We start from the raw sequence: 15,508 nt of genomic DNA on the forward strand, positions 1-15,508 counted from the left end.
GCTAACAATTTTCCACCTAATAACTTATGGACATTAACATGACCATTGTCAGGAAATGATTCTAACTAATTCTCAGATAAGGCTATGTTACTGTAATGCTTTGTGCAATTTTGAATGAGAACCTCAGCGCTGATGTAATATGTTTTCCCACTCAGAGGGAAATTGTTCACCCAGCAGAATGATTCATATATGCTTATTAATAATGCCCACAACTCTTTAACCCACAGCCCCCAGACCTAATTAGTTCCTATCAACTGTTCCTTTATCCCATGCCTGATTTATTAGACATATCATCCAGACCAGGCAAGAAAGGTACTTGGCGTTCCTGTTGTCTTGGAAGCACTTAAGGATCTGAATTTCTTTTAATTTAAATCATTTTTAAAGTAAACCGAAATGGGGTATTCTGGTCTTAAACGATTTAACTTAAAAAAACAAAAACAATCAAAACTGTGAATTATTTACTTGAGGTCAGTCACTCTAACCTAGGCTGTACCTGTTCATTCTTGTTTATATGTATAGACCACAGGCTTTTACTGCCCATCCTATTTTATGGCAATGCCTCTGGAAGGTTAAACATTTTGTCATTCCTCCATGAAATGTTATGTGAGGGGTGTATTTAGGTAAGTATGCCTGTTAACATGCTGAAAGCTACTTTTATGGTGCCTTCACTCATTGTTGGTTTATCTGTCAGAGGAGCAGCAAACCTCTATCCATCTCGGCCTTCATTACCAAATGAACACCACGCCATAGTGGTGGTCTTTTCCTGTTAACCAGCTCTAATCAGCAGACCTGCTGCTGGACACATCTTTCACTGGCTTGACTTGTCTATTAACTAAAAGCACTGTGAAGCTTTACTCTCAATTACCACTCCCTTCACGCTCCCCATCAATCAGTTGTGTTCGTTTCATTAGAGCTCTGGGAAAAAGCTCCACACGGCCCACCAACTCTGAATAACCAACACCGTGAGCCAGTCCTAGTGCAGATAATAAGCATTTGCTATTAGGAATTTGCCTTCTCTGTTCTTAAACTTTTCAATCAAGTGTTTCTTTGCCCATGAATATGTGTGGGCCAGCTCCTGCTTGCCAGCAACACTCTTGATCTACCGATGGTTCCCCTTGTCCGTTTTTGGTCCATTATTGGTTTTAGTTGCAAAAGAATTATGTTTTTGTTTTACCTAACTGATGAAATGGTTAATATCACAAGCCCTAAGTAGCAAATACTAACAAATATATAATGCATCATTTTATGTTTACATTATGCAATAGATATAACGATATCCATACAAAATCTATGAAAACCGGTTAAATGAGGTCAAGTTTTGTTCTGTGTTTAAGTGCTGCATTTCATAAACACTGAAATAAAAATTGTCGTATTTTTTTAGGTTTATGAAACAAAATGGACTGCTTGTTACATAAATATTACCCAACACATGTTCTAAAGTGAATTCTGATGCATGAGTGTCACTTATTTATTCATTTATTTTTAAACCTACCATTCTTGGTTTTGTAAATTGCACCATTCTTCAAATGTTTGTTTATAATCTCAGTGTAATCATTCTCAATCCTGTTGTAACTGCTGTCTTTAGGAAGTGTTGATGATGTTGGACAACTACGTACGGGATTTCAAAGCTCTCATAGATTGGATCCAGCTTCAGGAGAAATTGGAGAAAACGGATGCCCAGAACAGGTGCTCTTCAGTTTCTTTTTCTCACTCCCTTTCTTTATCTCTCACTCTTATTCACTCCCCGTTTTCAATTGCTCCCTGAGGTAAAACTGGAAGTGCCGGTGTCTGGTCCCTGGCTTTGAGTCACAAACAGAATGGATCAATAGCCTTGGCTTTAATTCAAAGAGATCCATGAGTTTATTGGCTTCTCTTTAACACAGTGACCACTGCAACCGTAAATTCACTAAGAAATGAAAATTCCAGTGCTGCCTCCCAGTTTGTTCATTTAAAGCGTACCATTAATCAATAAGACACCCTGAAACTTTTACATGCTCCATTTATTGTGTAAATCGCTGCAAGTGAATCAGCCATTTAACTGATTTGCCAAAGTGTGAGCCAAGTCTGTGCGTGTTTGGCAACTAGGAATTGTTAGTTAAGTGATGTTCGCCACTTTCACTTTGTTCAGGCCCACGTCTTTAGCCTGGGAGGTGCGTAAGATGTCTCCGGGACGTCACGTGTTGCCAAGCCCCTCAGCAGACAGAATGGTTCCTTCTCCAGGTGCACGTCGCCCTCTCAACTTTGGGTAAACTCTCTCTTACTGTCCTTATTTCTAGTTGTGCTTTAAGGCCTGTATGCTGCACCAAACCCCATTAAGCATTTGATGTTGTTTTAAAGATCAACACAACATTTTATTTGATTAAAATTGTATCATAAGGCATCATGTTATTAACCAATCAATGTTTAAAATGATGCACTTTGCCTGTTTTTGGAAGGGGTTAGAAAATGCAGACTACGTTATCTAACAATACAGCTATTGATTCCTGATACTGAAGCATTTGTTTAATGCAATTTGTTGAGTCTCTCACTCTTTGGCCACAGAATCAGTGGAAGGTGTAGATGAAAGTGTCAGTTAAAGACTGCTGAAGCATCGGTTCAATATGTGCACTGCTCTGTAATCGGATGCTGCAGGAAATGGATATTGATCATGACGGAGGCCTGTTTTCCAATACAGTCCCATGCTATCTCAGAGTGGAGAGTGCTGGGGTGTTAGATAGGCACTGTCTGCAGACCGCTGAAGCACCTTAGACAGGCAGCACAGTAGGAGCTGCTCAGAGATTCATGGAAATCCCACCTGCCGACAGTAAACACTTCATTGTACATGTGCACATTTGTTTGTTCTAATGCATGATGTGTGTGTTTCTCATTCAGTGGTCCTACACCTACACTGGCTGCAGCCCGGCTCTCCCACACAGGCCCCAGCTGGGCAGACCGAGTGAAGTGCACTCAGTCCATCCCTAGCTCTTGTCAACCAACCACCGCGCCGGTAGAAAAACTGGGTAAGAATTCTCCTCCTGCACAGACCCAGAACGTACTTTGAGAGAACACACTTACTTTTAACACAGAGAGTCTAACATGGAGAGCACAGTAATGCTGTACCTCTTGGGTTTTCCAGGTAAAAAGGATTCTGAGGGCTGGGAGACCGTCCAGCGAGGACGTACTGCCAAACCTCGCTCTGCTGCCATAGTTGCCAAGATCAGTCCTGTCTTGGCTCATGTCCCCCCAAAGCAGGACAGCGCCAAGTGTAACCAGTCACATCTGCCGACAAAGGAGGAGCAACAACTCCATCCTCAGTTTCCCCCGGACAAGGACACAACCCAAAAGGACACTGAGCAGCAAGTCCCTGTGGAGCCTGACCCCCCAGAGAAGATTGGACATCCAGAGAACGGAAACATGATGGAGGTACTGAGGTTCAGTACCTTGTGACGTCTTTCTCCCATAGCAGTCCCTAGATATCAATTATTTACAAGAAGCAGAGTAACACTAGACCATTTTATCAGCCACATTTGTTTTTGTTTTGGGCTCCATGGTATTCATAGACAGACTGTCCAGACAGGCATATCAACTTTAAGGCAATTGATTGTACACTGACATTTCAGAGTCAGAAAACCCATTTTCACTTTCATGAAATAAATACTCTGTCGATGCCTCAAGACACACTCGGTAAGAGTGTGTTATAGCCATCGGTTGATTTTTAAATGCAGATCAGTATTTCCAATCTGCTTATTTTAATCATAATTGGATGTTTAGGGCATGTCGGTACCAGGTTTCCTGCATGATTTGTGTTTTCAGCTATGTGTTGACTATTGACTAGTTTGATTTTTGTTTGTTATTGCTCTCATGAACTGCTTGAAATATGCATGTCTTTAATTGAGTTTGCGTGTGTTTGTGTGACTGTCGGTGCAGCCCCCAGCAGAGAGTGTACAAGACTTGGGGGTGTGTATCGACGCACCCTGTGAAGACGCGCTTCCCCCCATACCAGCTCCTACTCCTTCCCAAGCCCCAGTGCCCCCCCAATCCTCAGCCACAGTCCCAACAACAGACATTACCTTATCAGTCCCAGTCCCTGCTCTGGCCCTCTCCACATCCCCAGACCTTCCCCAGACGGATGGGCTCGATGCATTGTTGGCCTTGGGGGACAGTGGGGCTGAGGGTGGCGCGTCGCAGGGCATGGCCACATCTGTTCCAGGACAGGCTGAGACTCCCATGGCAGCGGTGAAACTGGAGAGTGTGCTGGACCCCACAGAGCTTTCTACTGTGAGTGCTGAGAGATGGAGGAGCAGAGGGAGGGCGGGGGGCAGGGATCCCCAAGGGTACTTCACCGCCTAAACAAAGTCAATCTTAAGAAACCTCCAGACCAAATGTGCAGGCAAGACTGCATACCTCTGCGTAGTGTTGTTATAGCACTGTTCACTGTAAAGAATAGCTGTGAGTAGATGACTTTTGTACTTAAGCAAGTGCTCCCAGGGTGTTGCCTAAAACTAATCTCTCAACTTAGTTATTTTGGCCACTTCTTCCAGTTTGTATTCAACCCGGCGTCAGATGTGAAGTGTGTGTAAATACAAAGCTCTACTACACCTCAAAGTGGGATACTGTTAGATTTTGACAGGTGGTGAATAAAAACATGGAAAAAAACTTCAGCTGAAATCTGCAGTGAAGGCCTCAAACTTAACACCAGTCTCGTCTTTGACCTTGTCCACGCAATACTTGTGTGCTTAATATTTAGATCCAGAACTCTTTAACCTTCCCATACATACCTCATGTAAAAGACACACTGTTGGGATGGCTCTATAATTGATAAAATAATTTATAATAGAGTAGTTGCTGCTCTGGAGTAATCTGTGAGTCATTCCATTATTATTGCCATGTCACGAGATCTCCCAAAATACCTAAAAGGTTGAAGTAAATGGTTTGCTAGCACAAAACCATCAGTTGCCTCCTTCCACCATCTCTTCATCCTCACGGTAAATGTGCCCTGCATGAATCTTGAATGCTTTCTCACATGTGATTCTTGTGATGATTGTGTGGTGCAAACTGTGATTGGGTTGATATTGTGTTTTCCTCAGTCTTTGGATCGTGCACCCAAGTGTAAATCAGATCAACAATTAGAAATATTTTGAATAGAAACATCTGCTCTATTTTAGTAGTTTTGCTGCATTGCATTATATTAAGGTGTTTAAAATATTTTTTCAACATAACTTGCATATAGGGAGCGGCAAAAGTATAGAAACACCTCTCGAATATAATGTAAGCATGATTTAAAAAAACTAAAAAACTAGGTACATACTTTGTATATAAAGATGGCTCCTGGTAAGCCATGAGAGTGAGCCAGCATGCACAATACTGGGACTAGGAAACTGAAGCAGCTAAATGGAATAGAGCCATCGTTAATTTGACCATTTATACCTGTGTTTGTTTTTTTTCAATTGTGACTTGTCATAATGACACCCATAAAAAAGGCATACTGGTATTATATTACCAGTGTGCCTGTAATGGGTTTTTCTGGTTACTCAGTGGATGTTTGTATAAACCTAACCTTTTATAAAGTGTGAAATGCTGTCTGTGTGTGAGGTGTAATCTGTCCTATGTGTTCAGCCCCAGTCCATGGCAGAGGTCCTGGCCAAAAAAGAGGAGCTTGCCGACCGACTGGAGAAGGCCAACGAGGAGGCGATTGCCAGTGCCATCGCTGAGGAAGAGCAGCTGACCAGAGAGATTCAGGCCGAGAACAACGACCTGGAGACTGACAACGAAAGTGACTTCTCTGTAAGAGTAATCATGCTCATTTATACTGTAAATGTTTCGCCCCTTCTTTTGACAGCAGGCTAAAGTTTTTACTTGATTGTATATGGACATAAAAAACACAAATGTTTACCACAGGCTAGTATCGGCAACGGAGGTTGTGGAGTCAATATGGATTGGAGTGACATGCTGGCAGATTATGACGGTACGAAGGTCAACATCTAAATGAAAACGGAACTCTCATTCTTTGTAATAGCAAACATTATACTGAAGTCTATTTATTTTCCTTGCTTGTCATCCTGTAGCTCGTGAGCCATGGCGTCAGAGTACCTCATGGGGGGACATAGTAGAAGAAGAACCTGCTCGGCCTCCTGGACATGGGATCCACATGCACGAGAAATTGTCCTCCCCGTCACGCAAAAGGTGCAAAACATTTTCTTTATGCAGTGACTGATTGAGCACACCTGCCTTTTTCAACTCCCTGCTTCATTGATTTCTAACACATTGATAGTATCCACACAGTACAATTAGCACCTCGATCTACTCATTTGCAGTCCCCTCACCTTATTTATTTATTTTTTGCGCACACACCCAGCCAGCCAGTTGTTTCTTGTTGTTGGCTACATAAAGTTGTAACAATACGCTTAGTGTAATTAACACGGTTTGAAACCAACATGGTACCCCCTCACCTTATTTTGACAAGGATTCAACTCACTAGCCTGAGAGTCAAAGGCCCACTTACTGCTTTATTAACTCTTTCTTTTTAGGTTACCACCCAGACCGCCTAATCAGACCCCAGTGCCTATCAGAGTCTGTCTGCCTTTGTTGATAAGGAGAAAACAGCAAGAGATGAATGATTTGTTTCCATGTTTTTGACAGAACCATTGCAGAGTCAAAGAAGAAACATGAGGAGAAACAGCTGAAGGCACAGCAGCTGAGGGAAAAACTGCAGGAGGAAAAGACGCTCAAACTGCAGAAGCTCTTGGAGAGGGTGAGTAAGACCTACCGAGTTAACGGAAAGCACCCTGAAGAAACTCCATGCACACTAAGCCCAGCCTGGCTCGTATTGAGAGGTTTTGTCAGCACACTGCCTGATAGAATCACTAAATATTATAACCCCCTCCAGTCGCATCCAGGCCAGCTGGCCGCAGACTGTCATGAGAGAGTCCCCTGGCCAAAATCAACAGCCTTTCATGAAGTTTGTTTTTGTTCTCTGGGCCATGGTAAGATGAGTGAGTCCTAGAATAAATCGGGATTAACCACGTAAAAACATTAGGTGCTGTATATTCACATTAATCCCCATGTGCACGCACTGGAGAGGGTAGCCACTGATAGATTAAGAATCCATTGTCTATGTTGTCCTAGAGAATGTACATTATTCTTTTTATTTATTTTTTGCTTCTGCTTCTCACTCTCCACTCTCTGCAGGAGAAAGAGGTGAAGAAATGGAAGGAGGAGTTGTTGGAGCAGCGTAGGAGGATGATGGACGAAAAGCTGTTACACGCAGAGTTAAAGCGAGAACTGCAGCTCCAGGCGATTGTGAAGAAGGCCCAAGAAGAAGAGGCCAAGGTAGAGGAGGAAAATGTTACTATATGCGTGTGACAGCTGCAGAATTTTTTTAATTTTTTTAAATAAAGTGGGACATTTACAGTTTTTATTTAAAGTCATTCATACATACATGAATCCCCCCCCTTATATACCCTGTGTGTGTTTTGTATCCCCGGTCATAACTATGTGTTTGTACAGGTGAATGAAATCGCATTCATCAACACTCTGGAAGCCCAAAACAAGAGGCATGATGTCCTCGCCAAGTTAAATGAGTATGAGCAACGGCTGAACGAGCTGCAGGAGGACAGACAGAGGAGACAGGAGGAGAAGCAGGCCAGAGATGAGGCTGTGCAGGTTCTCCAAAAACCAATGATCAATTCACATTCTATTCTTCTACTTGTAATTTTCACATTTCGGTGCATCTTCAACAATCTCTTCTACTCCCTCTGTAGGAGCGTAAACGGATCCTGGAAGCGGAGCGCCAGGCACGGGTGGAGGAGCTGCTGGTGCGGAGGAAGGAGCAGGAGGCTCGTATTGAACAGCAGAGGCACGACAAAGAGAAAGCCAGGGAAGATGCAGCACGGGAAAGGGCCAGGTAGTCCCAAATTACTTCAGTATGAAAGTATACACTCACCTGCTACTTTATTAGGTACACTTTGCCAGTACCAGGTTGTACCCCCTTTTGCCTTTTAGAACTGCCTTCTCTGTGGCATAGATTGAACAAGGGGCTGGAACCATTCCTCTGAGATTCTGGTCTATATTATTGACATGATTGCATCACGCGGTTGCTGCAGATTTGTCGGCTGCACGTCCATGATGCGAATCTTCCATTCCACTACATCCCAAAGGTCCATCCATCCATCCATCCATCGTCATCCGCTTATCCAGGGTCAGGTCACGGGGGCAGCAGCTCCAGCAGGGGACCTGCGACCTTTCGATGCAAAGGAGCAGCGGCTCTACTTCGAGTTCCTCACAGATGACAAGCTTCTCACCCTATCTCTATGGGAGATGCCAGCCACCCTCGCTTGTACCTGGGATGTTGTTCTTTTGGTCATGACTACATCCCAAAGGTGCTCTATGGATTGAGATCTGGTGACTGCGGAGGCCATTTGAGTACAGTCATGTTTAAGAAACCAGTTTGAGATGATTTGACCTTTGTGACATGATGAGTTATCCTGCTGGATGTAGCCAATAAAAGATGGTAACACTGTGGTCAGAATCAATACTCAAGCTCAGTTGGTACTAAGGGGCCCAAATTGTGCCAGGAAAATATCATTACACCACCACCAGTTGATACAAGGCAGGATGGATCCATGCTTTCATGTTGTTCCCGCCAAATTCTGATTACCATCTGAATGTCGCAGCAGAAATTGAGACTCGCCAGGCAATGTTTTTCACAATGTTCTATTGTCCAGTTTTGGAGAGCCTGTGCCAATTGTAGCCTGTCACTTTGATAAATGTGAAACTGTATTTACATGGACAGTTGTTTTACATTGCTTTTCTTTGCCCTCTGAAGAGATCGAGAAGAGCGTCTGGCTGCTCTTAGTGCTGCTCAACAGGAAGCCATGGAGGAGCTGCAGAAGAAAATACAGATGAAGGTTAGTTTATACCGTGCCACCTTAAATCTCCATCCACACCATACAGGTATGCCAGTTTCCCATATGATCCCTGGTTTCTATTTTTTTTCCATAGCATGATGAGAGCAGCCGTAGGCATATGGAGCAAATCGAGCAGAGGAAGGAGAAGGCTGCTGAGCTCAGCAGTGGTCGACATGCTAACACAGACTACGCCCCCAAACTGACACCGTATGAGCGCAAGAAACAGTGCTCCCTGTGCTGCATTATGGTATGTGCAGTTTCATCCCATCAGTCTCAGGGCTCAAGTTGGTGTCCCCAACTTACAGTATATAGACTATGTAGAATCGAACAGTACAACCTCCATGGTTTCTATTATCATAGAAATGGGATGTCAAAAACTCCTGATTACTTTCAAGTGGGCTTTAATTGTTCTCCAACCTTTTTATTCAATTATCTTACTCTTCTGAACTAATGTGTGTGTATTTAGTACACATGGGTGAGGGGGAAAAAGACAAAGATGCTGCAGCAGAACAGCTCTGGGAAAACTCTCTGTATTATTTGGCAGGCTGTTTATACATAAAAATGTTGAGGAAGGTGATTCAGAGGATTTTTGGAAGAGGGCACATTTAAATGAGCATTTAACTGCATTGATTAAACATGGACTCTTAAACAGAGATTTATGACTGAGCATGATTATGCTTTTTCAAGTGTCGGGCAACAAATCCACAAGCAGACACATTTATCTCTGATGGACGGGCTACCACGGCAAGAAGCGTGGGACACCTTAAGTCTTAAAACCAGAATCGGATGAAGAGGAGGTTTGGGGGGTGAAAGAGGGAATCTTGTTAAAATGTTGGATGACCTTGGCCAGCATCTGACACCAGAGATCATAGATGGGTCAGCAGCAAGCACTTGATTTAATCACATGAAACACAAACCATTTTAAAGGGGCTTGTTTCCAGAGATAGGAGAACAACATTGCTTGCTGTACACCTGTTTCTTGTTGTGGCCATTTCTCAGACCTATTATTTAGACATCTAGTCCACAACTTGCACTGCTTGACTGAATTGCATTGTAGGACAAGCAGATTAAGCATATTTAAAATGTTTTTGGGGCATTTTTATAAAAGAAAAGGGGGAAAAAAAGAATATTTTTTTCTTTTTCAATATATAGTTCAATATATATAGGAACTTTTCCTTAAGTATTAAGATCCCAGAAAGAAGAGTTATTGTGTTAAGTGTTTCCAGAGCTACCTTCTGTTGCTGTAGGCTCAATTAGTATCATAAAAACAAGATAATGCAATCATAAATCTTATATGTATAGCCAAGTTACACATAACATTGTAACATTTCCTTTCCTTATTCTTTGCTTTAAACCGAGGTTCAGGAGAGACAGGTCATGTCTGATTGAATTGCCCATGGGGTATATTGTTTCACCAGAGTCCCATGGGGTTCTGTTGACCCTTTCCTGCCTCTGTCTCCATTGTGTCCGCAGCAGTGACCTCTGACCACTGTGTTTGTGTTTGTAGATCACCTCAGAGGTGCACCTGTTCAGCCACACCAAGGGCAAGAGGCACCAACAGGCGGTGCGAGACAGTAGCAGCATCCAGGGACGGGAGCTCTCTGACGAGGAAGTGGTGCGTATCACCCACACCCTGCCAGGAACAAACATCCACTCATCCTGTCAAAGAATACTGCCCTACTGCTACATGTGTCATGTAAAAAGACAAAGGGACGCCGTAGTTGTCTTTTATGACGTGGTCATTATTATTGTTTATGCACTCCCTTGTATACTGCCACGGCTCTGCTGCTGGCTTTGTGTGATTACAAATGGGCCTTGAAATGTACACAGTTAGGGTTCAGTGCTTCAGTGGAAGGGTGACATCACCCCCTTGTCTCCAGGCTGTTTTTGTCATGGAGAGCTTTTCCATGGGAAGGCAGCTCTAATGCAAGGTAACCTCTCAGGCTGCAATATGAGATTGGCTTTTCAGCAGTGCTCATTGTGAGGCTGACAACTGTTGGTGCTATACGCAGCACCTTTGGCCCCAGCAGCTCCTTCATTTAAAGCTTTTTTCAGCGGGGAATAATTGATACCCCCTCCTTCCTTTGCTCTAAATCATTTCCTTTCCCAATGCAGGTCATTTTTTTTAACTGTTTGACAGTATGATAAACAAGGCAATGGAGAGAAGCACTTCACCAATATAGCACTATAAACAGTCCATATGGAAGCACTACTTCATATACATTTGCAATTTGTCTCCTATATGATAGTTTTACCAATAACCATAATGTTGAGGCTTTACTGTTTTTCCCACCTTTTAATATTATCTTATTGTCAGTACTTATCAGTCAAAGTGTAAACACTTGCTGAACTCAAAGTTGTGCTTGTCCTATCCTGCATCTGGCTAAATCTAAATGTGAACAGTTTGTATTAAGTATGTTGTTATTATTGGATTGGGATATTAGTCACTAGTCTAGTTTCTAGATAATTTTTGGATGTCCAGAACTATTTTTTCTATTATTCTATGTGTAAGTACATCAAGCTGCCCAGTAGCTCTGCGCCTGGAGACTTTGTTTAGATGGACTTAAGTGGCCCCTTGTTATTTATAACAAACCTAATTTTGGTGTCCACTATTTCGTTCATACCACTGCCCACTATTTTCCAGACTGCGGCTTCATAACTCTCCCTGCAATGAAAGATTTTTAATTAAAATGAAGATGGTTGGTTCAATTGTGCAGAGGTCACTCCATAGTTTTTCGGCGAAAGCAGGCGGCACATGCCCTGTGCTTTCATATTTGGTCATTTCCTCTCATTCAGACTTGCGAATTAAGTTGAAAATACAATGGTTATCAACAGGGACGAATAGATGTATGGTGAGAGAACTTGAGAATTGCTATAATTTTTTTTTTCACTCGCCATCTGTCCTGGTTTAATATGATGCAAGTAATATCCAAGACCCATGGCTTCTGACATAAGGACTTTATTTATTGATCACCTTTACACACGACAGCTCAAAAAGCTGGTGGCTTCTCTGAGGAAATACTGTTCTTCTGTTCTGCTTGTCTGTAGTGCTCCACAAACATGGCCAGTAGAGGGATCACCAGGCAGCAGACGATATCAGAGCTGACCTCCCAAATGCACTGAATAGTCATAAAGGTCTTGTAGTCAAAGCTGTGCTGATAGCTACAAATTGAGAACCTTGATGAAATATCCAGACTGCGAGCTTCTCCCTCCCCACACTGTTTTGAGATCTGACATTTGTCTGGTTATTGCAGTGAAGCTGTTGTTGAAAGAGACCACCAATGAATCTTTTTTTTTTTTTTTGTCTTTGTGTGACTTGTCCCCTCCTCAAATGTCACTGATAGTATGCAGTTCAATTCAAAAATGTCATGTAAACCACTGTAGTGATGGTAACTCAATCCAGTGTGTAGTGTCATATCTCACCTAGTAGCCATCATGAAATATTTTTTCACACCAAATGAAAAGCCTACCTCTCAGGCCTTTGTATGCGACAAAAGAGGCAATGGATGAACATATCTGTATTTGTGTTGGCCACCTTTTTAGATCTGTATTTTTTTTCTTGTGTCAGAAAAAGGGAGGGATGTGTAGAGCGGTATCATATTACTCCCACCAGAGGCAAACTGTGGTTTTGTGCAGTAGCAATGCTCTTAGGCCAGTGTCTTTGCTGCTTTGTTACAATTGTTCAGTGGTAGACACCTGTCTGTCTCAAACACCAAGTCTACACAACTTCCATTCAGACTCGCCTCCTAGCAACAGGAAATGGGATGTATCATTATATGTTTATTAGCCTTCTTAGTCAGGATCATAGTCTGTATGTCAGCATTATACTATATTTGACAGCTTAATATTTCAGGTACCCTTTTATGTTACCAGTGTGATTTTGCAAAGATGTTTTGGATGTGTTACTGAAACAATTCCATTAAGTGAGTGGCTTGTGCACTGGATAGCCTCTCAGAGAGATTACTGAACAGCTGCCTCCCAAGAGAGGGACAGCTACGGTCATGAGTCATGACTGACCTGTGGTATCCTGTAGAGTAGAGGGCAGCGTGTGCGCATACTAATCCAGAGACACACATCCTTCTAAGAAAACATAATAGTCTCGTTTGCAGTTATCATTGTCCCCTTTCTACTAATTTACTCTTGTTACTTTAAGGCTGTAAAAAAAAGATTAAAATAATTCTTAAGTTAGTTACCAACTTATTTACTTGATCAACAATAAAGCTCAGGAAAATGTTGGTTTAAATGTTATATCGTTCTCTATTAATATTGAATATTCATTACTAAGTGTGCATTACTAAGTGTGCAACAATTAAACTCAAACTCTTAATAAATAAATATATATATATATATATATATATAATAAAATATTTTTTCTGAAGTTGAACACCCAAAAACTCATTATACTCCGAGTTGATTAAAATTGTTGGATACATAAGCACACAACACCTGTCATTACATGTTTATTCAAATATCGATTTGGTTATGAAAATATGACATCACCTTTTCCCAATGGAGTCCTGCCCACTTTCAAACAATGAAAAAAAGCAAAGACAAAACAAAAATACAAAAAAACATTTGTAAAATGTTCAAACTCATAGTGAGGCTCATTTAGAAAACAGGTTTTCAGCGCCTTTAAGTTAAATAGTAAAGAAACCTTTTAGATTCAGGCTGTAGTTTTTTGGCACCAATTCACTTTTGCCCACCTAAAGACACCTGTTTTTCCAAAGTGGAACCCCTATTCAGACAGCAGGTGCACTGACAACATTTGTAACCAACGGGTATGGCATCCCACACACAGGTTAGCTCAACTGCTGAATGGAAACCCTTTATCTGTGAGGCCATCCTATCCTCTGGGGTGCTGGATGACAGCATAATTGGGTAATTGGTTTCTTGCACATGCATCATGCTGTTCAAATTGGGTTACATTCCCCTGTCTCCTGGTGGAAATATCAGAATCATCTGACAGGGCCAGACAGGAGGCAACACCTTCAGCCTTTTAGCATGTCCATGGGCATGTGGCTTCAAAAGACTGTAGAGCATTGGAGGTAATTACAGGGTACAATGGTGTTATTGAGAGGTGTAGATCTAAATGTCACACAATATATTATTCATTGCCACATCCAAAGTTTATAATCTCTACTTGAAGACATTTAACAAGTATTATATGTGCTGTTCTATTTTCATAGTCATTTTGCGAAGAACGTCTTAATGATTAAGTGTACAATAGACACAACTCTTCCTAGGATAAGGCAATATAGTCTCACTCTTGTCATTTTCCATCCTCCTTTCTTTACAGTAATTGTGTTAGTTTTAATGTATAAGCAGCATTTTAATGTTGTAGCCGACCAGGTAAAGCTAATTTTACCTATTTTGTATACTGTAGTTTCATGTATAGCAATGCATGATAATGTATTTTATAAGCTAATTACGTGTTTTGTTAATGAAATCTTGACCTGTAACTAGAATCTAGAGCGGTTCATTAAATTATATATTATATTTCTCTTGTTTTTGCACCAAAAAACAGACGCAGTAGTTATTTTAGAAGTGTGTTATAAGTAATGTTACACACAAATTTGCCTGCAATGTCTTTAATGTATTGATTTTGTCTACTCTAGGAGCATCTTTCTTTGAAGAAATACATTGTGGATATAGTGACGGACAGCTCTGTGTCTTCTGAGAGCATCAAGGATGGAGAAGAGAGGCAGAAGGCACGGAAGAAAGCGAAAAAGCTCCGCGCGAGGATGAACTCCAGGTGATACAATTTTTTTCCTCTTGCTCTCTCCCCCCGTTTTTCCCTGTGCATCCTCTCAGAGGCACAGAGGACAAAATTGTGCCGGAGTGACAAGGAGATAGAACGCTGATGTTATGTGCATCCTGGCTGTCCACAAGGTAACACTGATGAGCTTAATTTATGACCACTTTCTGTGATTGGGGAGCAAAACTGCAAATCGATCTGTAGGGCCCCGGCTTTCACCTGTAAAGAGCTTTTCTCCAAATTGCTGCCATGGCATTGCCAAATCTGAAGCCTTCCTCTGTGTACAGAATGTATGTTAAAGTATGTATGAGCCATGCCTATTTTTCTTCTGAGTTATTGATTTTTAAATGAAGTATCAAAGAAAATCAATAGTAATCAACAAATAGGAGGCAGAGCTGCTGTGTTTCAGAACCTGGACCTGAGCTCAATCAATTTAACTGGCTGTCACAACAGGGAGGGAGAGGAGTGGAAAGAGACACGATGTTGACAATACTTACTGTAAGATGTTATTGATGCAGTCTGCATCAACAACAGATTATTGGAAGTATTCCACTACAAACAGGATGACATTAATATCTGAGACGAACTTTGCATACTAAAATGAATTAAAGCGGCAAAAGTAAGATATATAGCCTCTATCAAACTCAATCAATGGCTTAGGATCCACTAACATAATGTAAACACAAACAATCAAATATGTGTAAAGTAGACAAAGTACAGTAGCATATAAATAAAGTCACATTGGTAGTACATAAATCAGGCTAAAGAGTAAAAGCCCAACACAAATGTTCAGGCATGTTAATCACATTGCAAAATTCTTTCATTTTAATACAGACTTTTCTTTTGTTTTTAGCTTGGGAATGATATC

General features: G+C 41.6%; 1 protein-coding gene across 4 annotated transcripts in view; it reads left to right on the forward strand.

Annotated features, from left to right (window-relative positions):
• Positions 1 to 15,508, forward strand: part of scaper (S-phase cyclin A-associated protein in the ER) — a 63,753-nt gene that overhangs the window by 10,624 nt on the left and 37,621 nt on the right. For 2 of the 4 annotated variants that reach the window (XM_078256963.1, XM_078256964.1), the window contains exons 5-20: positions 1,586 to 1,686; positions 2,129 to 2,245; positions 2,872 to 2,999; positions 3,116 to 3,402; positions 3,907 to 4,257; positions 5,596 to 5,763; positions 5,878 to 5,944; positions 6,045 to 6,162; positions 6,619 to 6,730; positions 7,168 to 7,308; positions 7,486 to 7,641; positions 7,740 to 7,882; positions 8,804 to 8,885; positions 8,980 to 9,132; positions 10,393 to 10,500; positions 14,501 to 14,637. In XM_078256963.1, coding sequence (XP_078113089.1) covers positions 1,586 to 1,686; positions 2,129 to 2,245; positions 2,872 to 2,999; positions 3,116 to 3,402; positions 3,907 to 4,257; positions 5,596 to 5,763; positions 5,878 to 5,944; positions 6,045 to 6,162; positions 6,619 to 6,730; positions 7,168 to 7,308; positions 7,486 to 7,641; positions 7,740 to 7,882; positions 8,804 to 8,885; positions 8,980 to 9,132; positions 10,393 to 10,500; positions 14,501 to 14,637 — 2,369 coding nt within the window. The remainder of the gene's footprint in view (positions 1 to 1,585; positions 1,687 to 2,128; positions 2,246 to 2,871; positions 3,000 to 3,115; positions 3,403 to 3,906; positions 4,258 to 5,595; positions 5,764 to 5,877; positions 5,945 to 6,044; positions 6,163 to 6,618; positions 6,731 to 7,167; positions 7,309 to 7,485; positions 7,642 to 7,739; positions 7,883 to 8,803; positions 8,886 to 8,979; positions 9,133 to 10,392; positions 10,501 to 14,500; positions 14,638 to 15,508) is intronic. The other 2 variants (XM_078256965.1, XM_078256967.1) reach the window with 1 other exon arrangement.

Source organism: Sander vitreus, chromosome 8, assembly GCF_031162955.1.
Source record: "Sander vitreus isolate 19-12246 chromosome 8, sanVit1, whole genome shotgun sequence".
Classification (NCBI taxonomy): domain Eukaryota; kingdom Metazoa; phylum Chordata; class Actinopteri; order Perciformes; family Percidae; genus Sander; species Sander vitreus.